This window comes from Pagrus pagrus (genome assembly GCF_965226575.1).
Source record: "Pagrus pagrus genome assembly, chromosome: 3".
Lineage (NCBI taxonomy): Eukaryota > Metazoa > Chordata > Actinopteri > Spariformes > Sparidae > Pagrus > Pagrus pagrus.
In genome coordinates this window covers 20,570,942-20,594,533 of record NC_140187.1, presented here as the reverse complement: position 1 = coordinate 20,594,533, position 23,592 = coordinate 20,570,942, and the positions used below count along the sequence as shown (strand labels likewise).

General features: G+C 39.6%; 2 protein-coding genes across 2 annotated transcripts; one reads left to right on the top strand and one right to left on the bottom strand.

Annotated features, from left to right (window-relative positions):
• Positions 1–429: 429 nt before the first annotated feature.
• Positions 430–2,797, bottom strand: LOC311254306 (insulin-like growth factor-binding protein 6). The gene is made up of 4 exons (XM_084348009.1): positions 2,202–2,797; positions 1,646–1,674; positions 1,433–1,552; positions 430–1,319 (listed from the first exon to the last, which is right to left on the bottom strand). The coding sequence occupies exons 1-4, from the start codon at positions 2,509–2,511 to the stop codon at positions 1,215–1,217; spliced, it is 564 nt and encodes a 187-aa protein (XP_084204135.1). The 5' UTR covers positions 2,512–2,797; the 3' UTR covers positions 430–1,214.
• A 2,257-nt stretch (positions 2,798–5,054) lies between these two features.
• Positions 5,055–23,180, top strand: LOC311255043 (SPRY domain-containing protein 3-like). The gene is made up of 11 exons (XM_084349173.1): positions 5,055–5,151; positions 6,856–7,002; positions 7,175–7,250; positions 11,386–11,510; positions 12,629–12,761; positions 12,895–13,083; positions 15,696–15,845; positions 19,261–19,318; positions 19,974–20,093; positions 20,183–20,304; positions 20,408–23,180. Exons 2-11 carry the CDS (start codon positions 6,875–6,877, stop codon positions 20,540–20,542), a joined length of 1,236 nt encoding a protein of 411 aa, XP_084205299.1. The 5' UTR covers positions 5,055–5,151; positions 6,856–6,874; the 3' UTR covers positions 20,543–23,180.
• The last annotated feature ends 412 nt before the right edge of the window (positions 23,181–23,592 follow it).

Sequence of the window (23,592 nt, the reverse complement as noted above, 5' to 3'; positions counted from 1 at the left end):
GGCTTCACAGTCTGTAAAGCCTCTACCCTGAGACCCCCACGCAGTTTCTGAGTGCCAATGTCGTTAATACAAATCCCAGGTCTGTAATAGTTTTTCACATGTAATGTAGGTGCTAACTGCAAAGCTCATTATGTCATAACAATGTTATGTGTGTTATGTGTTGTATGTTGAAGTAAACATGTATGTAACGCTGTGATCCTACCCTCTCACTGAAGTTACATAGTGCAGAAACAAGTGGTGGTGGGGCGGAGTGGCTGAGACAGAGACACCATTCACCCTGTTACAAGACACTGTACCATTAACATGATCTTGAAATCGGCACAAAATACACAGATCTTCAGTTAAGTCTCTTTTGGACAAGCACATTTTCTAAATGAATTCCAAGAAAAGAAACTCACAATAATAACAAGATAAGATTAGATAAGATAATCCTTTATTTGTCCCACAATGGGGAAATTTGCATTATTACAGCAGCAAAGGGGATAGCAAAAATAGAGAGCATCAGTTAAAACAGTAATAATAAATAAGAAAAAAGCTGTAAGAAAAATATAAACGCCCCCATATAATGCCCCCATTCAATTCTACATAAAAAAAAATTCAGGCTTTTAAAATAACACCTCAGGTATCTGTTCTTATAGGCAACCACTGATAAATTATTTATTCATTAGCAATATTAACATAAATAGACTATCATATTCAAAGTGACATAAATAGGGTTACATCTTGAGATTATGTACAGCAGTTACAGTAAAACACTTACAGTGGTTTCAATGTAAAATAAAATACTGAAAATATATGTAGGCAGTAAATACAATAGATTGATCAAATCATGATGTTCCTGAAACTTGGTTGATTTCATTGAATATATTAATATTGAAGGGAGTGTTATTGGGTTAGTTTTTGGCATGAGAGGGTCCAAGTTAGAACAAATGATCTCATTAGAGTCTCTTTCCATGTGACACTTTGAAATATTGACATCTAACATGAGTAGACTTTATAGGAATGTCTTATTAATACAGGCCTAATATGTTCAGTAGAGGGCGCAAGGAGACAAAGTTACACCTGTTTTCGAGGCAGCTTCTCATTGGTGGAGAGCTGCTTCTGGCTGCTGGAGAGTGAAATGTGAGACTGTGCAGAGCTCCTTTAAACTCTGCGTGGTGTTCCTTCATCTTTATCTCGTATCGACGCTTCAGCCTCTTCTGCTTCGGCCCATTTCAACAGCTCAGTCCGCCCTTTTGTTTAGTTTTTGAGGTCACCGGCATGCCGTTCTGATCAACACACCAGCACTTGCCACGCCGCTTTCCTCGGGACGACCAGCACTGCACCAACACAACAAACACATGAATCTGTTTATGCAGCTGGAAACACAAACCACGTGTCTACAGAAAAGTTTTCGACGGTTTCCTGGAATTCATCTCGTTTGTAAACTCACCTGCTTCTTTCTGAAGAAGCCTCGCTTGTCACAGTTGGGCATGTAGATGTCATGTTGCGGGTCGAATACATGGGCGTCAAGACCTTGGATAAGTGTAGTTAGCAGTTTACGACATGGAGCCTGTAGGAAGAGACAGGAGATTTATGTAAGTGCGAGGCTAATGTGCTGTTTCTCTGAGTTATCGAGCTCATAAGACAAAGAGGATTTTTTTACCTCATTTGGATCCTCAGTAGGTGCTGTCGCTAGGATGAGATAAAGACAAAAACATTCATCATTGGTCACTTAATACTGTATGTATACCTGTTTTTGTTATCTTTGTAATGCACTTAGTCAACTAACAGCACTAATAAAACTAAAAGCTTGAATAGATGAACTGTAACACCCATCTGGGAAAACAAATAAAAGTTTATACCACAATCACTGAGCCATAAAAACATGTTTCTTGCAAACTGCTGTCATATTTTGCTACATCTCGTTATGCGGTTGTTTTTATGTAACAGCGTGCCCGGGAGCTGTTGGCTATGGAAAAATAAACTCAGCGTGTAAACACAGGTGTGTTCTTGTGGCCAAATATTTTGTTGACTTCCACAAACTCATGTTCAAGCTACAGGAAGACTGATCGAACGCTCATTTGTTGATTTAATGTAAATAGTACGGGGGAGAAAATGTCAAAAACTGACAAATAAGGAAATGGTGAGTGTCAGTGTTAAAAATCCACACAACATGAACATCATCATCATCGTCTTCAGGCACAAAGTGTGAATCTTACCTGCTGTTCGGACAGCTTCAGTCGGGCCGATGCCGCTGGTGTTACTGCAGACCCCCCTGCCTTCCAGCAGGGCGCGGAGGGGCCTCGGCTCATCCTCCTGTGGTGCGCAGCGTAGACCTTGGGCACAGCTCAGAGTGTAGACCCCACACGGTTCTCCAACAGCCAGAGAGGTGGTGTTCGAATCTATAGACGGCTGACTCTCTGTGGACCTTGATTTACAGGTGGGACATCCTCTGGACGGGGTGGTCAGCGGCAGTGACAGAGCCGGCTGCAGGAGTAGCAGCACCAGGATGTTTAGGCACAGGAGCATCTCACACTGGAGGTCTGGAAGAGGTCCACTAAGCACTGGTAACAGCCCCCTACAACTGACTTCGTGATTGTTGGTTTCTGTGAGGACTTCTGATCTCAGATCCGCCGCCTGCAGTTTGTCTGTGTGTCGCAATGTGGACGGTAATTCCCTCAAGCCAAGACAGAGTGATAATGAGGCTGACAGACGCCACTGGCAGCAGCTTTTAAAGAGCAGTGGGGAAAGGTATGGGAGGGTACGTGATGGAGAATGTTAGTTTTCCCTCTCATGTCCACAGAGCCGAGCACACCCCGTTTCCCCTTGTCTCTGACACACACTCTCACGCATGCTCATACCATTTGTTGCCTGTCATCTTGCAGGATAGTAATGTTTTCTACACCGACATAAATCACAGAGTGATCGCTGTGTTCGCTCCTCCACTGCTCTGCCTTTTCCCTACTGCGAGGGTGATTTATTAACAGAAGTGATGCTTTGGTGTAACCAGCCAATCGAGGCTCAGCAGACAAGAAATTCAGCATGCAAGTTTTAAAATTGCTGCTGTTCATCATGACAGAGAAACATCAGTTTGAATTTTTGTCATCTGTCCATACAGAATTTATTTATTTATTAGATTGTGTGTCTCATGAGTCACTTTTCATTGTAGCTAAAAATTGGAATGAGCAACACAAGTTCAAGTAAACGAGCAAATGTCAAAGTGAAGCCATCAGCAGTAGTGGAATGTAACTAAGTACATTTACATAAGTTGTGTATTTACTTTTACTATACTATTACTAGCTATTATAATTTACTTTAGTTTTACTTGTTCTTCCAATTGATGCTACGTCATACATGTTCATCACCACATTTCACAATATGAAAAATAATATTGTACTTCTATATTTATCTCACAGTTGCACTTACTAACTTCACAGATGTCACATACAAAACCTCTTTGTTATGCCTAAACAAACTAAATAAACAAACTGAATCAATAATCATACTGACCTTAAAAGAAAGTTTCTGTTGTTACATCATTAATATTGTAAGTATTAAAATCCAGACTTTGAATTTCTTCTCCAAAAACTACTTTGTGCCCCTTCAAATGTAATGCAAACAGTTAAACTTAGCTTCACCCCACCGAGTACCAATTAAACCAGTTAGTGTTTTTTCTTTCCTATGGTCAGTTGTTTTGTTACAGTACTGTGTAGTTTATGGTGATTATAGTCAGCCCCCAACACAGCACTTTGAGCATGATTTGAAATGCAGCTAAACACATATTCAATTAAAGAATGTAACAAAAAATGTACAAATAAAGTTATGAAATATTTTAAAAAGCACAAGTACTGTGGAAAAATACCAAGTTACACTAACAGGCGTAAAAGTATTAAGTTACTTCCACCCATCGTCCTTGTTTTCAGGGTTGTCTTTAAATAGCAACCACTAAACAAACACTTTGTTCACCGAGCGTGTTTACAGTGGCTGTAACTCCAGGGCTAAAGATTTAGAGGAAACGGCCGACACTGAGAGGCTGAAGGAGTGCCACTCAAGGTTGCATGACTAAGACATTAATAGCCACGAGCAACGAGTCCCACCCTGCAAATTCCACTGTCTGTGAGTCACAACAGATTAAATTAGAGGACACGATCTTAAAAAATCTGATAGTCTTCCAACTTGATGTATTATTTTTCCAGCTTGTGACCACTACATCTCAAATACAAATGTAACTTAGTTACCCAGGGATAGAACAGAATGATATCTCTTAAGTCGAGGTAAGACTACTTGATCTGAATGATTTATCATCCCTTAATACCTCAGGATGTATTAGTCCTCTGTGGGCGATGCTGAATTAATAGGATTTATTTGCATGAATGTAATGAGATATCTTGATTTTTTGACTAAAACACTCCCATTTGATTTCTTTTACGCATTTTATGTATGATTTTACATTCAACATCAATTGAATTAATTTTCTAGACATTGTACTAGTCTATATAATGAATTATATGAATATCACAACATACAATTACACAGTGATAGAAGATTTTATCCATATTGCCCACCCTTTATACCCTTTGCTTATGGTAGCATACGTTCACCATGAAAGGGCCATTGCATCAGTGAAAGGTACGGTACCAAACAATACCTTCCCCAAAGAGAACCCAACCTCAGTGTAATATCTTCCTTATTGTGACTAAAAAGCACAACTTTAGCCACTCTGTGGTTCTTACCGCCTCAAAATCAACATAATAATACATTAAATATGACTGTAAAAGTGTGTTGTACTACTTTTAGGAGATAGAATCAAGAGGACAAGGCTCATCCCATACAGTTAAACTTTATATTATTATTTTTGTATAAAATAAAAAGTGTTCACAAAATATATCAGTCTACATATGTGTACTCTCCATGTAAAATATATGTAAAATGATATGTAAAACACCAACTGTAAAACCAAACACACACACACACACACACACACACACACACACACACATACACTTACACGCGGCACTGCACAGGTTAACGACACTGTCCTCATCCTGCGCTGTGATTGGTTGGGAGGGCGGGACTTCCGGCAGCGCAGGTTGGACATAAAGTGACAGACTTCACCTCCTTAAAATTGGAAGAAAAACCGAAGGACGACGCGTTACAAGTTTAAAAACAGTAAGGAACCAACATGAGACGAATAGGTTTTTAGTAGTTTGTGTGAAACCTGATGTGTAGTCATGTTTATGGGACATTATTGGCCGCACAGCGCGATAATGTTGTGTCGCTGAAAGCAGCTAGCCGGCCAACACAGTCCTGCCCGTAGTTTGGGAAATGCGATGCTGCGTTTAGGGTAGGCTCGTAAATAGCCCCATCGGAGTTAACGCACATCAAATGACCATATGAGGTTGAATATTTGTTTACTCTATCAAAACACATTAACATTTACAGCCTGAACTATTTTTATTTGGTCGTATTTGGGCTGGGAAGTTGGTTTTGTCACCATAAAACATTTGCCCTTTATTTAGTTTCACTTTCTTAAGTGTTGAAAGTAACACATTTTCCGACGTCGTAAGACGAAACTAAAAATGTAACCAAGCGGTCAAAATCCACACAGTGAAATACTTTTGTTCTGTGTGTTGACTGTGAATGGAAAAACCAAACCTGACTGTCTGATGAAGTTCCTTTCACCTGATTCATCCTGGCTTGGATTACATAACCTGACAGGAAAAAGCATGATAAATTATATGTAGTTGACCAGTGTTTAGCTGAAACAATTAATCGATTAGTTGATTAATGGAAAAATAATCTGATATTGATATATTTTAAGCAAAAATGTCAAGTATTCTTAGTTCCTGTATATTAAGTCATGGCCTGTTTTTCTTTGTCTTAGGGCCGCAACAATTTACCAATCAATCTATTAGTTGTCAACTATTATATCCATTGCCAGATGTTTTGATAATCGATAAATTGAGTATTTTTTAAGAAATAAGGTCGAAATTCTCTGATTCCAGTTTCTTAAATGTGAGTTTTTTCTGGTTTCTTTTCTCCTCCTTGGTAGTAAACTGAATATTGTTGAGTTTTAGACAAAAAGAGACATTTGAGGACGTCATCTTGGGCTTTGAGAGTCAGTAATCATCACTTTTCACCGTTTTCTGAAATTTTATAGATCAAAGCGAATCAATTAATCTAGAAAATAATCAACAAATTAACCAAATGATTCTTAGTTTCAGCCCTTGTCTTTGTCTATAGCTAGCATGATTTGTTTTAGGTTTAGTGTTTTACTTGCCCCCCTGCAGTGTTTTAGGCACAGAAAGACCAGAAACGCATCACTGAGTCAGGGTAATGGACGAATCAGTCGAAACTTGAGTCAGTCAGTCACAGTTGACATTGGGTGGGAGACACCCACACCTGACCATCCTGGGACTAACACGAACAGGGGACTCACGTTCGTGCCTGTTGGCAGTGTACAGTCACTGTCCAGGCCTTTGCTTGTCTTTGGAATGTGGGATTAAACTTAAATGGAAAAACACAAACGCACAAACTCTTCTCGGGAAGGGTTCGGCCTGAGGTTCAAACCCAGGTCCTTCTTGTTGTCAGGCAACAGTGGTAATCATGTTGTGATCAGAGATGTTTGCTGTGTTTTTAAGGAGGACCTGTGCTGATCCTAATGCTCTTGTTTTTCTGAAGGTTTTCCCCAACAGCTTCTATGGCTATGATGATTGAGTGAACAAACATTTGAGTCATTAGTTTGATATTTCAGTCAAAGAAATCATCAGGAACAAATTATGTACACATAAACAGCCCTTTGTCTTCAGATCTAATGTCGGCCGATTTATGTGATTCTCTAAAGCAGTAATACTTCTTTTTCTTTTGTCCCAGATTGTAATGATTTTCAGACATGGACGACATAAACCTTCATTATCGCTTTCTGAACTGGAGGAGGCGAATTCGAGAAATTCGTGAAGTGCGAGCGGTGCGATACCGTGAGCGGCTCAAAAGGATGCTGAGAGATGGAGACATACTCAGGTAACAGTGATGAGTGATGCCATCATGAGAGTCTGACACTTATGAGGTTTAGTCCCTCATTATACACTGAAGACTTTCCTTCACTTGCTGAGTCAGCACTCCACTTTGGTTACTTTCAGCAGATGTGATGATCATTGTAACATTTAGTTTTACTTTTTGGATCTCTCTGTAGGTACCATGGGAATTCAGATGAAGTTGGCTGTTTTGTGGCGGCCAGGCCGTTGTCGAGAAGAAATCGCTACTTTGAAGTAAGAGATGATCTTTTCTTTTCAGTCTGTGTAAAGTGTAGCAGTGACAATTAAAAAAATGACACTTTGTCAGGGAAAAATACAGCCAGACTTGTTATTTAGTAAATTTGCCTGATTCACAACAACTCTACTTTGTGTCTTTATGAGTTTCAGTGTGATATTCAGTGAAGAACCCCAATTTAACTCTCTAAGCTGAGCTGTTTTTATTATGCACCACAGTTGGTAGAAGCTTTATTGTTGTAATTATCAGCCTAAGGCCTACTAGGTTTCTTGAATTCTCGCCAGCTATATAATGTATTCGGGATGCTTTTAATTATGAACTCTATTAAGCATGTGGGATGATAAAACGGCCAAATTTCTGAGACTTGTTTCTACATAAGTCACTTTATTCCAAATGAAGATACAAGTGAAACATTCTGGGAATTAATCAAGAGAAGTTCATCTATACTTACTTACTACTATATTACAATGTAAATATCAGTATGTAACGGGGTGTTTTTATAGTGAAGTACTAACAAATGACCCATATCCTCATTTCCACACTACTGCCAAAATGCAACAGAGGTCTTGAGCATGTAATGGAAAAATAATATGTAATCAATGCTGAGTATTCATACAAATACATTTTTGTTTAAGGTATTGACGGACACTTATTGTCCCACAATGCAGTGCACAGAAATGGAGGCGCTCCTCAGATCTGAAAGTAACCAAAGCAATTTTCGATTACAAGCATTGGTTTTCTTGGTTCTTGATTTATTGTAGCTGTAGGACACAACTCTCTGTCGATGAGATGGGCCATCATGTCTGATTGTTTGCCTTCATCTTATTGAGCCACAATAAAAAAGAAGGTCTGACACTTCTTTGAGAAACTAAACATCTGTAAGCTTGCAAATAGATTTGTAGATACTTGTCACCTCCCTTTACATTGTGTGTCAGAAGCAGGTTCAGGTGTTAAGTGTCAGCACAAATAACAGCAACTAAAATTTTTATAATGGAAACAGATTCACTTTTGCATGCTGAGCAGGTTTGCCAGTTTGAACCTCCTTCATAACAACTTTGATGTTGACACAGGTTATGAAAACATGTCTTGATGTCTTTTGATTGCATCATTTTTATTGTAAAGCCTGTGACTGAGAGGAATATATTTTTGGATCAGAGGGGAAGTAGGATCAACTTTATTCTTCCAGACACTCCAGTACATTTTATCAGCAGAGTCACAAACATGTCCTGTAGTTTTAACATTGTTTCACTTCATACTGTGTTGTAACTAAGCCCTGCCTCCCTTAGCTACTGTTGCTATGCATGTCAAGCCCTCCATTTTAGCACCAAACTCATTCAGTTCACAGTGATAACGAAGGCAATACGTTTTACAACAATGAGTCCTTGTTTTAAGACAAAGGCAGACAAAAGGGGGCATTACATCTCTAGCTGGAAACCAATAATTTTGCTGGCTGAAGTTACAGCAATTTTGGGCAGGTTTTATCAGCTGTAGCTGGTGGGAAATATTTCTGTAAAATGGGGTCTTATAAATACAATTGCTTCTGCTAAAACGTCACTAACAAGCCTTAGTTGATGCTTGGGTGGCTAAAATATATAATACTGTGCTGTTGACACCAGTGGAGTCAGATTCTCACTCTTTGCTCACACAGCCTCAACTAGCAACTTTTAAAACTGGTATGAAGGGTCAATACTGTACTTCATACTGTAACAATAAAGAACATTTACTCCTGCATACACAGATACAGTATATCAGTCTCAGTGGTGCTTTTCACTTTAACTCTGATCTGATGCAGGCTTTCTTCCCTCAGCCATGACAAATTGGTTTCACAGAGCCAAATAAGTTGCGGCTCATTTACAAATCATGTGCTGGTTTGTTTATTTCACTGCTCTTTCTAATAGACACCATAGTGCACAAACATCCTGAGATCGTGACTGTTGCTCAGAGTAAACCGTGTTCAAACTTGCCTAACACACACATCCTGCCCCCGGTCTGACGTGAAGTGAAACACTAACTTACCCGTTCAACCTTTAAACTCACATGTGTTTCATTGTTGTGACTCACTTTGTGGGAGTCACGTAGGAGGAGATAGGAAGCCATTTACGTAAATGGGCATATGAGCTAATAAATGACCGTAAAGTCGGTGCTGACTGTAGATTTTTGTCTTCTGCATGTTTTACACTGACCCAGAAAATAGGGACGTATTACTTACTACTCACTCTCTGGAGACCATTGTTGAGGTCATGGGAAAGAACTTAAAAAGTTTCCTCTCCTCCTCGCCCTGGATTTGCCAGCAGTGCTCCGATTGCAGTGTGTCCATGTTGGGCTCCCTAGGGATGATGTCATATGGTCAGCATTCAGTTATGATAACAGTGGTGAAAGCCAGCTCTTTACTGGAGGGTTTTCACATTGAACCAACATGCAATGTTGTACAAACAGATACTATTTAGTTTCAGGTTGGTTTGGAAATTTCATGAAGTGAAAACAGGAGCAGTGTCAAACCCAAAAGTAAAATTTAACGGCATATAAATCCTATAGAACAAAATCTGTAAAACTGTGCTTCACTACTTTGACTGAAATAGCTCAACTATTGGAAAGATTGCTGTGAAATTTTTTACAACCATTCATGGTACCCAGAGGATGAATCTCTCTGACTGTGGTGATCTCCTCCTGACACGGTCACTGGCACTAGCATCAAGATTTTTTGTCTAACTCAGTTTGTCACAAAATAACTGCAAATCTAATGACATTCCCATTAGCCTTAGCTGTACTGTGCTAATTGTCAAATATTATCATGATAACATGCCAAACTCTAAGGTGGCAAACAAACACAATACCTGAAGAACATTAGCACAGTAGCCTTGTCATGTTGAGCATCTTGCCCTGCTAGCATGGCATTAGCATGAAATCAATGACTTGTTTGCTAAAAACCTATTTCTTTGTAAACATAACATTAGCACTGCACTATGTACAGTACTATGCAATTTATCACAGTGGCTGTATCACCTTCACATGGCAACATCCACCAAAAGGAGATAAAGAAGTTCTGATAAACTACACCTACTCTTCCTCAGTCTCAACACAGTTAGTAGTGTGTTGTTAGAGGAGTTCATGACTCATCGCCCTGAATGTGAAAACAGCATCTTTTACATTCACGGTTGGCGTCCTAAGATGCATCAGAGGAAGAATAAAATGACTCACCACATCATTTAGAGGAAACATTAATATCTGAAGCTACTGGCTGTGATTTGATGCTCACGCCTCCGACATTTATAGAATGTAATGACAGCCTGTCTCGACATAATCTCTTTTTATATCTTTGCACCATTTCTATTGTTTACAATTTGAAGAACACTTGGCTTTTATACAGATTTTTATTATGTTTTTGGTCAGTGGTGATTATTTAGATATATACACCTTTTTTTCAGTTACTTGTGTACATTACAGTCCTGTACATTCTTCACTCTTAAAGCAAAATTATGTAGAAATGTGTGATTTGGCACCCCCACAGTTTGAGTGCAACATCACTGTGAGTCAAATTCCCTCTGTAGCTGTGTCTTAATTCAGGGGCTGCATCCTTCGAAGGACGCGGCCTTTGAAGCCTCCGAAGGCGAGTCCTTCGGAGGTGCCTTCGAAAGCCGCGTCCACCGTTGTTAAATGGGACGGTCTAGCCTTCGGAGCATTTCCTGGTTGCGTCACCAGATGTTCCCGCCCTTACCCTTACATCACGATTTCTGCTGCCCAGGCCTGGCGAAAGTGATGATCTGCACCACTTGATGTCGCCATTTTCTTTCTTTCTTTATTCTTTTTCGGGCGCGCAAAGAATCTTGGGATATGGGAGGCCGTGAAGGATAGTAGCGGTGCATCCTCCAAAAAGAGGTAAAAGAAGGCCGTATTTGTGGGGTGCATTTGGAGGAGCCTTCAGTTGGGACGGCCTTCGCGCGGAATTGAGACACAGCCTGTATGTAGCTGGTCAATTAAGCCGATTCTGATTCAGTCTTCCAATTAAATTGAGTTACGTTTGGTCACATTTATCTTTGAAGACATCCCAAAGATAATTTGTTTTTTTTCTCATGTTTTCTGGTGATAATTTATTATAATTATAATTAATGATAATTTAACTTGTGGCTTTTGCAGGTGACCATCATCGATACAGGAGTGAGGGGAATGATTGCTGTTGGTTTGGTGCCTCAGATGTACAAACTGGACCATCAGCCAGGCTGGCTCCCAAACTCTGTGGCTTTTCATGCTGATGATGGCAAGTATGTGACAATGCTGATTTTCTTTAAAACATACTGTAGACTTAACGTGTTTATAATGATATTTGACATGGAGATGCAGCCAAATAATGTACTAATATACTACATCTCATGTGAGTCTGTCTATAAACACTAGCCAGATATAGATGTGAACATTGAAACAGGTCGTTTTTTCTGTAATCATTCCTCCTGTCCATACTCATCATCAAGAGAAGCTTCTTTATGTGCTTTCAGGGTCTGTTAATGAGACTGAGATGAATTTGGGAAAGTCCTGAAATGACAAACACGAAACTGAAAAACATGTATAATTCATGTTCAGTTCTCAGAAACTGTGACTACTTTTAGAACGAGCTTGGTCAGTCAGTGTTACAAAACAATATTTGGTCATGTTTCAGGAACTGGACAATGTTTAGACAACATTACACATTTATGTCGGACTGACTCTTGGAGTAGCAGTAGTGATACAACAAACACCAGGATTTCATGTACAAATTTGGTTATCTATCTTGTAAATGTTTTCTCTCTTTTTTCTGGTGTTTACAATAACATTACTGTTATCACAGGGAAGTTATTAAAATTGTATTCGGACATCAGAGCTTTGACAGTAGAGAGATAAAAGTGGAGAGATAAAAGAAGATGATGGAAGAGGGAAATCTGCAACAACAGGCTGGGCAGGATTTAGGCATAGGCATTCTAGGCACATGCCTCGGGCCTTATTGCTCAAACAGAGGAGAGAACTGCCTAGTTAAAATAATGTTTAACAAACATTTTAGAATATTTTATATAAATATAAAAATGTCCAGTCTAAAACTGTATCTGTAACTGTACGTTAGATATACTTGTCTTATAAGTGCATGACAAACCAATTGCGTATGAATACCGTTTCTACCTTCATCTTCTGTTACTTGTGTCTTGATGTTTCTCTCTGTATCTGCAGAAATGTAGGTAACCTTAGTGTCTCCCATAGGAGAAATATGTGTTGGATTAACTACTGCATCTAACCAGACACTACACTAAAAACACATTAGTAAGAGCTCAAGTGCAAACATTAGCCTGAGATTAAAACAACTGAAAATGATTAATGATCAGCCGTTGAACCTCTCCTACTTGTCTTTCCACAGGCTGTATAATGGCAACACTGTAGGTCAACAGTTTGGTCCAAAATGCTGTAGAGGTGACAGAATCGGCTGTGGAATATCCCTGGACTCTGATGACGGACAGTTAACAGTGTTTTTTACCAAGAATGGCAAAGAAGTAAGTGCTCCATTACCATCATATTTCTTTAACTTAGACAGAATTTATTTAGCCAGTGCAGTTTTACGCGTGACTTTATTCATAGTTCCCAGCTACTTTTCCTCAAAAATACAGAATTTGAATGTGTGCCTAGGTCGGCAGCGTTGAGATCCCAGCAGCTCCTGACGGTCTCTACCCTGCCGTGGGAATGCACTCTCTGGGGGAAGAAGTGCAGCTGGACCTGAACGCTGAATGGGGCACGGAGGAGGATGATGGGCAGATGATAGTGGACAGTCATGAAGAGGACTGGGGCCGTCTTCATGACGTCAGAGTGACTGGCACAGTGAGTCCTGAAAATATAACGTGTTTACTGTTATATTTATCTCACATAGTTGATACAGAAATCCTGGATTGAATATCGTCCACCCCTCCCTGTGACGGCAGGGCTGCAGTGTTTGTGTTTGACTCAGCCGTTGATACGCATAAAACCTGAATTGAAAAGGATGGGAGGGGATGACAGCTGAATAGCCCTGAGGCGGGAACAAGTAACCTTATGCCACCCTCACATTTAATTATCCTTCAGTTCGACAAATTTGGCCCTGTCCTGTATGAATGCAGGGCCCATAAACCACAGTCTGATCTCCCTGCAAATCAGCAATTACACATGTGCACGTCGTAACACTACTTGAGAGCTGTCAGGACAGAAAAACAAGTCAATAACAAAGCCAGATGCAGGATTTCAAGACTCATACTTAAGTTTGGGATTATGCTTCTTGGTTTCTGTTTCTCATTTGCACTTTTTTTCTCTGTTATTGTCCAAACAGTAACTGCAAGTGTTGTTCTGTTTAATTTTGCTGATAGTTGTGATTACATTGGACACGCAGGTGTGTTAAAAAATGTTTATTAAGACACAAACTCCACAGAGCCTCTCCTGCCTACACAGAGATTACTGAGTGATTTAATATCAGTTCCAAATGAGGTCAGCTGCAGTAACAAGACTGTTTACCTCTTGAGATTGTGCTTATACAACATAGTGAGAAAAGGAAGAGTACGAGGTGTGCTAAGAAAACACAAGTTAAAGTTCTCCAGAAAATAATCAGTCTGATAATGCTGATAAATGGGACTAAAATATATCTTATTTATTTAAGTAAGTGTACAATTTAAACCAACCTCATCTTGTTATTGGTGCTAAAGGGAGATCTTAATGAGTTTACACATTTTCATCACTACTCTTTGTCTTTGACATCTCATCCAGCTGACTGTTTGTTAATGAGAGATGTGTGAATTTAACTGAGAAAATGGGCAGCCGTACTAGTAATGAGGCGTTACCCTAATGTTTTAGTCTTTTGGTTTCCCTGTTATCTTCAGACGGTGTGTTCATGACATTTATGAATGCTGCTCAGCAAAAGGATTCAGTTTTTGGGGGTGTTGATCTCCTCTGCTGCATGTAGTAAACAGTTATGTTATCTCTTAGCTTTTAGTCCCGGAACAATACGGCGCAGCGATGACGAATCCAGACCCTGCCCTATTTTTCCAGGAAAGAAAGAATTGCATGACGTTGCGACCTATTTTTTTCATCTCATCATCTCACATCCCTAATAGGATAATGTGTGAATAAATCATGCTCGCTCCTCTTGTTCAACTCTTGTCTCTGCCAGCCTGAGAAGGCTGCAGCAGCCAGGCCAAAATCAGACAATGGGGCGAACTCAGGAATTTTATACATATGATACATACATTATGTTCAGCATATTTCTCGGCCACAGCTAAGTAGTGTTTGCATTTATTTATTTAAGTGATTAAAGACACACATTATCACAAGGTTTAAATCTAAAAGCAAAGTTTTTAATGAATTTTCATTGAATACCAAAGCTAGTTCCTCATTAACCCCATGTGCTAACCATGCTAACCAGGGTAATGTTATATGCTAAAGCAACATGTAACAGTAACACAAGTAGAAAAGGATCATTAAGTCAGCTAACTGACTGTAATCTCAACCAAATATACTTAAGTTAATTAACATTAGGAAGCAGAAACTACTGGTCATGCTAGTCCAGGTAAGGCTGTAGAAGCAAAAGTCCTGAATGTATTAAAATTGAGCGAGGGTTCGTATTGCTTATGAATTAAACTTTGAATCTCTAAGACTAAGATTATGTTACTACTTCTTTCAAAAGACACACAGACTTGCTTTAAAGCTGCCTTCATTGATCTATTTTTTTTTACATGTATTTTTTACATTTTATTTTTTTGCCACTAGGGGGCAGCAGATAAGATGAATATACAGCAACAATACCGTATTATCACCTTAAAACGCTGTGGCAACATCTTCAGCAAATCAGTCTGCTTACACATCCAGCAGCCATGAAGCACCGTGAGCATCCATTTCGAGTCAAGTTTTTTTGGTCACACCACAAATGTCAATCCAATATCCTTCCTCTGTTTGTCTCGATGAACTGCTGAGAGAAATATGTCTCTTCACCCCTCAGGTGCTCCACTATGTTCACTGGCTAGCTAGTCGCTAACTGTGTCTGCCTGATGTTCGGTGCTGGGCAGCATTCAGTCGGCTTATCAGAGGGGAGTTTGCAGACTGGAAAATCGAAACCATGAGCTAAAACGGGCACATAGTGGCACTTCTGATACATTGTTATTATATAAAAATATTGATGGGTTTAGCTGTATGTAAAAGTAAGTGTTTAGTCAGACTGAGGAGCATCGTGAACATTTAAGTTTTGTTTATTCAAGTCCTTTAGTTGACTTACTCTAGGCACAATACTAAGTATAAAATAAAGGGATTTTGTTTAATGATGAACATAAAGCAAAATAAAAAAAAACAACCTAAGACTCCATAGGGTACAGCATGATACTGTTTTAAATCAGTGTTCTCATGCTAAAATGATAACAAATTATTAGAGACAGTAACTCAGTCATAACCTGAATGTTTGTGCTGTATTTCCACAGCTGCTGGAGTATGTGGGTAAAGGGAAGAGCATCGTGGACGTAGGCTTGGCTCAGGCCCGTCGGCCTCTCAACACACGCTTCCACTACTATGAACTGGAGATCACAGATGCTGGAGAGAAGTGTTATATTGCCCTGGGGCTGGCACGCAGGGTGAGAGACTCCTCATTTTCACCACAATGATCACGTGTCAGTGGCCGTGATACTTACTGAACACACTCTGTTGTTATCTGTCGGGTAAGAAAACTTCTTTTCCCCCCTCTCAAACCTCGTCATCGCACTCCTCATATGCACCACTGGTCTCACTGTTTCCAGTCTGAGTGATGGATGATCGAAAGAGGAAAAGCTAACAACAGAATAAATATTGTCTCATTTCATCCCCACATCTGGTTTTCCATAGAAAGCAGGTTTTTTCCATTTAGATGCTAATCTGCCATGTTAACTGGAGTTCTGCAGTCACGTGTGAAAGGTTACTTATGAGATAAGATCAGATTGTTCTATTGTCTCAGTTTCTTCTGTTTCTGCCTTATTTCACTTCCTGTTTCCATGCTGTCACGATATGAGGAAAATCTGCGATTCATTCATTCAAACCTTTATTTAAGACTCAGAGAATCAGTTGAGGGAGGCCCTTATTTTCCATGATGCTGAACATGAACAGAGACATCAAGCAAACAACAGTTACAAGCTTGATCAATGATGGTTGTTTCGCAAAGACCTAAAGTTCAGTTTTAGTTCATGTTGCAAGAGATTCCAAGAGGCTGCTGCACTAACACTAAAAGCAGTCTTCCCAAGATCGGTCCTAACATGAGGCACTTGTGTATGCAGAATATGAGTCGACAGAGGAGGCCAACCGATCTCATTATAGAGGATGCAGTGATGAGTATTGTAGCTGTCACCAGAAATAAACCTCAGGGCTGAGTGGTAGACAGAATCCAAGGGCCTACAGGAAGTGTGGAGGGAGCAGCATGTCTGTAAATTACCTCACCGTAATCCAATATCGCTAGAAAAGCTAATTCAACAATCTGCTGGATGTATTTCAAAAGAAAAACACTTTTTTTGATGATCACTGATGTGGCATTTAATGCAAATTTGTTATCAAGCCAGATGCCAAGATACTTGAATTCAGTAATCTTTTTAATATTTGATCCATTAACTGTGGAGATTTTGAGATTACAGTAATCTATGTTTTTAATCTTGGGAACCATACATTTAATTTTATTGCATTGTGTACCAGCTTGAGGAGTTTTCTGGAAAACATTAAAAGAAAGCTGCAGGTTCTTAATGACCAGTTGTACAGAGTCAGCAATACAATATACGGTGGAATCATCAGCATAAAGATTTGTCTTACAACAATCCAAGGAAGAGATCATGTTGATAAAAATTTAACCTTGCACACCCTTCGACACCGGCAAAAACTCAGACTCACATTTCTGGACTTCACAAACTGATGCCTCTCTTACACCAAGGCGGTTCAGGTGCTGGTTCGGAGCCGGTGCCTGCTCTGGAACCAGTTCTTTGTGTTTCGAGAGCCGAAGAACTGGCTCTTGACCAGGAAAACTGGTTTCAGAGTGGCACCAACACTTGCTGGTCTAGAACCAAGAACCACTTACGTCAGGGCCTGGGGGCCAAGTTATTGTGACGAACTAAAACCGCCTCTGACCGCTGTTTAAAAAAGCAGAGCTACTGTAGTCTGACTGATCCACGGGAGAATAAACAAAAGATTTGTTAAGTAAGTGTACAATTTGTCGAAGCCCCAAGAATGGTATTCGCGATGGTGCTAATTCATATTCAGTTCACACAATGAAAATGGGAATTATCAGTCAGCAGCACTACCATACACAAGAATCAAAGAACAGAAGAGAATTGAAAGTATGCAGGAGTTCCTCGGGCTAAGCAATTAAAGGAGGATATCCTAATTTGTTTGGCTCTATTCAGTGGTTGTAATATGTGCTGATGACAGCAATTGACGATCCATATTTTGGAAATAAGTCTGAAAGACTTTTGAATGTTTACACATCAGAGATGCAATCAGCGGCCTTAAGCCTCACATGAAATCACCATGAACTTGTGCATATTGTGTTAAAAACTCTCTGTAATAACTGCTTTGGATGTCGACATCGCATCATTTGGTTATTGGACGCTAATTGCTCAAGTGTCAGTCTTGCTAATCACACTGCTGTTTTGCCAGCTGCGATGGCGCTCACAGCCTGGGAGGTAGTGGATCACCGTTTCACTCACCCTTACCATTCAGTTCCCCCGACTCCTCTGCCGGTAGATACTGTGTGTGGGCATGTCGAGCCCTCAGGTCAGACGTTGTGGAGAATGGAGCTCTGTCATTTCGCTGATTGTTTTCCAGGAATTGTTTTTCTCGATGTGTCTGCGGTTCTCAGTGGAGCATTATAAATCCATCAAACGGTCATTCCTGAGGTTTTTCTTTCCGTCCCCTGTCATCTTCTGCAATACGCATCAGCCTGCTGATGGGAAGTATTACCTTGCTGCAAAAAAGCAAAACAAAGGTGTCTCTCACTCTTTCTCTCTCTGTCTAAGAGTAACTCATGCTTAACAGTCACCAGTTACTCAATGATTGCTTATATTGGATAAAGGAGCAACTGTTTATGGTGCATTCCTTTTTCTCTTGTTGCTTCAGGGAAAGTCCTGTTTTCTACGCAATAGTCATTACTTATCTCATTTATTCTCTCGTATAACGCCCTTTTTATTGTCTCATGCTTTCTCCTTCCAACGCCTATTTTTTTTTTACCTGTTGCTGAGCCCATCATCACATCAGTGCTCTGATTACAGGAGCATATACGGCTACTTAGACCTCCTTGAATTACACTTAACACTTCACTGTAAAGTCAGTATTAGATCACAGGAAATGCATTACATGAATATCTCCCTACATACTCACCATTTTCAAGTGGTGGTTTAGCTGATCAGTGTCACAGTGCTTAATGACAGATTATGTTGGGTTGGGACCACAAACCTTCAGTACGGCCAAAGCTAAATACAAAATGTGTGTAGTTCTGTTGGAAAGAGTAAATAGCAGATGATAACAGAAAAGTTACAAATCACATTGAATATACTGACCTTTTCATTTAACTCCTATTTTAGTAATTAATTATATAACTTACAGTTGATGTCTGCAGGTTGTCAAGTCTTTATGATGTGTAACCCAAAATTAAATGATGGGAAACTTCTTAAGATAATGTTCACTCTTCTTTCTCAATATCTTGATCTTGATGTATTAATTTTTTTGGTTTGTTTTTGTTTTTTGATTTATTGAAAAGAAAATCCCACCACCTGGATCGGTGTCGCCTCATAGTAGAGTTTTTATGTCCTTTGTTTACCTTTGTGAGATCAGCCATGAATGTGAATCCTTCGTCCAAGTTTGTTCAAATCCATTCAGCAGTTTTTTTTCGTGTAATCCTGCTGACAAAGCAAACAACAAATAAACAGACACGGGTGAAAACATAACCCCCTTGGCCCCGGTAATGAAGTGGATGGGGACATTGTTCAGACTGGTTGTGTTAATGAATCATAAGATGTGACTTTGTCTTTTATTTTGCAGGACTACCCCAAAAACAGACATCCAGGTTGGAGCAGAGGGTCCATAGCCTATCATGCAGGTGAGTGCTGATTTTGATGGTTCATAGGTTTTCTCTGTGAGCATTTGCATTCAAATTAAATCCATATAACACTTGCATTTTGTCATTGTGGCCAGTCTTAAATTCTGTCTCACATTTAATTTTGTCACCCACAGTCACATTGGTAACCAAACTGTCACTCATGTTTCTGGCAACAGTAGAGAGAGGAGTTTGTCAGTATGTTGATATCAACAATAATGAATTATTTATATAGTTGTAATTGATTTCTATGCAGCTTTCTTTGGCTTCAGCAGACAGAACAGTGCGTTGCTGAAAACAATTCCCACTGAACTACTTTATCATTGTCCCGACTTAATATTTGATACATGTTGTCTCCTGTGTCTGCGTGGGTTACCTCTGGTTGCTCTGGTTTCCTCCCACAGTTCAACCCATGCGGGCTAGGTAAACTGGAAACTGTGGGAGTGATTGGGAATTAGTCTGTCTGTGCAGTGTGTGTAGGCTGAGCAGGATCAGTGGTTCAGAAAATGAATAGGTGGATATTTTACGCTGCTCAACCAAACAAACAGATTTTTAGAAATGTTAACAATGGCAGAGGTTGTGTTGTGTCATGGCAGCTGTGTCTTGATTGTATTTTTTTAATATATGTGACATGAATCTAATCAGTTGTTCTTTGTAGATGATGGAAAGCTGTTCCAGGGCAGCGGGGTCGGAGACGCGTTTGGACCACGGTGCTTTGAAGGGGACATAATGGGCTGTGGAATCATGTTCCCACGTGACTACAGCCTTGATGGTGGAGGTGAACATCTTTTATATGGTCTACAAAGCCCTGTGTCTCATCATGTTCAGTCTTTAAACTGTCTTTCTTTCTTTTTTTGTGTCTTTCAGATGACGTAGATGACTGGGACCTCGAGGTGTTTCCCAAACCCAGCGAGGTTCAGAATGACTTGTATGCAAACAATGAAGATGAGGAGGACGAGGTAGAAGATGTGGAGGGGAAGAAAGTCGCGGTGAGATGCTGTCAAAACTTTGGAATATAAAAACAAGGGAGTCTTAAAGCCTTCAGTACAAATATTCTTATTATTTCTTTGCTGTGCCCTTGTGTTTTAACAGGTCTTCTTCACCAGAAATGGACAAGTGGTGGGCCGCAGGGAAGTGGCCTTACCTGTAGGAGGCTTGTATCCCACGATTGGCATGATGAGCACTGGGGAGAAGGTCAGAGTGGACCTGCACCCGCTCAGCGGCTGAGCTGAGTGTAGGAAATACAAACTGAGCGGTGAAATCAGAGCAGGGACATGATCAAGCTCTGGAACATTTTGGAGATCGGACAGTAAATATTACCTCCAAATCAACGGCGTTACTTGAAAAAGTCACTCCAGTGTAGGAGGGGACTGTGGCGCCCTCATGCTGTAGGAATGATCAAAATAATGTATGTTATTCAGGCCCTTTCAGGAACATTTCCTGCATGGGGTCATTCAGGAAAATCTGTACCGCATCTCAAGTTGAATTTGAGGGAAAATGCCATAAAGGGTTACGTCCAACTGACAAAAGAGAGCAAACCAATCACAAGACTCTGCTGCAGCTCTTGGTCTCCTATAGCGCTTTAGTCTCATGTGCCTATCGTCTTCAAATTTGTCTTCAGTGTCCCACGCTCTTTTAATGTTCCTTTTAATGTATCAAGCACGTAAAACTCGCAAATTCGACGAAATGCTCCTGAATGTAGCTTCATGTGTGAATCATGAAAATCACTATCTGTGCCTGAAAGGTTAAACCAGTAATCCACTGGGAACTTTGTTTGAAAGAGGCGAGCCTCAAAGAAGTACTTTATAATGAAATGATCAGTCGTTTGTGAGGGTGAAATACTATAAGTGTTCCATCACACAAGGTCAAGTTAATAAAATAAGCTCAAATGCCAGGAAGGATCTCACCAGAATAACGAATCGATCAGAACAGACCACATCTATCAAGGCAACCCTCTTATCAGCTCTAATCTATGTCAGCAGATATGTAGCGTCACTCTCACAGCCTGCAGCCACACTGAGCTCATTGACGGCGTGTTGCTGACACTCAGTGGTGAGAGCGTTGGTGTTCGGAAAGTCTTCCAAAAAGAGTGAATCAGTGAGTTCACTCAGTCAGTAAAACCAGCTGCTTTGTGGCTGTGGTTCTGACATGAAGTGCGAGCCACATGCATTAGGAATTATGGGATAATTAAATGTAATAATGATAGTTTGATGATTTTGAATTGTTTTTAAAATCCAGGTTAGTTTTTATGACTCCTTTTTTTTAAGCAGGTATGATTTTTCCCCTAATTGTAGACATACTGTCATTAAATACAGTCATAATCAATAAATATTTTTGACAGTAAAACCAATCATGTCAGAGGGAGAACTCCCAACAGATTACTTAGGTTAAAGTTTAGGTTCTCCAGTAGTGAGATATTTGGTGTCCAGGTGTAACCATAACCATATTGGAGCATGTATTTTACAGTCAAACAATCAAACTAAGAAAATGACTAATCTCTAAGTTAATGACAAACCCAGTGGAGCCTTAAACTGAACTTCACAGAAAAAATGACACATTTGAAGTCTTGATATTCGGTGTATTTTCTTTGGATCATGAGGTAAATAAATCATAAATGTCTCAAAAAGGGAAAATTCTGAAGAGCAATTCTCTTGAGTATCAAACCATGTCAGGACAAGAATAATTAAGGACTAAACATGGGTTAACATTTCTACTCTACTTTTTACTTAAGATCTGAATGTTTGAAATGAAGCCATACTGTAACTGTTTGCTGCTCTCAGGTATATTTGAAAATCAAATACCTTGTCTTATCTATGGTTATTTTTTATGATCTTGCTGTATGTTGAAGTCAACCATTGATTGCCACAAACCTGTAATGCATTTTTGATGTGAGTTATTGATTTCCTTACGAATTCATTATTTTGGCAATTGCAGACTTTTGACTGTTATCCTGTCAGATTCATGTGTCAAGTTATAGTAAGGGGTTGTTTTCTTTTTGTGCTGCCAAATTTTACACACAACACCGACTTTTTACCAAAACTGTTGGGTAACTGAGTTATTCATAAATATAGTATGGGCGACAACTACAACTTCCAGAGTTTTATCTTTTACCTGCAATACTGAGAAGTATTGCTTCCTCTTTTTATCTGACATAAATAGATATAGGAACTTGATTTACGTTGTAAATGGGCTTTACAACCAGACTGCTTTTAAAGTGCCTGTGTGAAAACATCCAGTTTGGATCCTTTATTAAATAATCCACCTGTTTGTAGGATCATGTTGGAAGTGTTAGAAATGGGCGTTGACACCTCGTCCCAAAGGTGTTGCATGTCTGTGGACTCTGCAGGTCGCTGAAAAACACCTTATTGTATCCATGTTGGAGTCCTTCTCCTGCTGGTACATTCATTGGAATAAGGATTAATTGCGTCCATGAAGTGTAAAGATTTGAAAGATGCTCATGTGATGCTCAACTGCTGCTAATTGTGTGCTGAGGAAACACTCTCACATCATCATATCAGCCTGTACTGTAAACGGGGTGTTACTCCTGTTTAGTTTTGTCATTGTCCAGTATTGGTGAGTCAGCATCTTAGTTCACAGAAGCTGATAATGTTCTTCTGCTGCTGTTGGCCATCTGCCACCAGTTTAATATTTAGCCGTACTTTATCTTTTGTGTCATTAATCATGAAGTTCAACACAATTACAGCAGCTGTCTCTGTCCAGCCTCTGTGTACATCCTGTCTTGTACTGTGTGTTTTTGTTTCTTTTATCTTGTTCACTTTTGTCTCTTTTCACTTGAAGCAATCAGAAAAACATGCCAAAAATAATGTAAAAAAATAAATAAAGACTATTTACATTCACTGCACCATTGGCTGCTTTGTCTCACTTTTGTTGAGTCAAGTTTGAAAAGAATAACATTTAGTGCCATTTGCGGACTTTACATGCAAATGAGATCAGTTTATTTTTTTAATGCAGACCTCATATTTCAATCCTCAAGATATTGTTGTATAATGATTATTTTCCCCACTCCCCGAGGTTTTAACAGAAGTGATGATCTGAAGAAGCTGTTTAGAAGGAGCTTATTAATTGTAATTATTTGGTCTAATGTGACGGACATGTGTCTTTGATGTCTTAAAACGTTTAAAAAATGTTTGGTATTTAAGTATCAACGGTGCTATTTATAGCTCAACAGTACCGCCACATCAGGCACCAGTGAGCATGAAAAGAATCTAAACTATCAATTTAACCAATTTCTCTGAAGGAGATAATATCTATGTGTA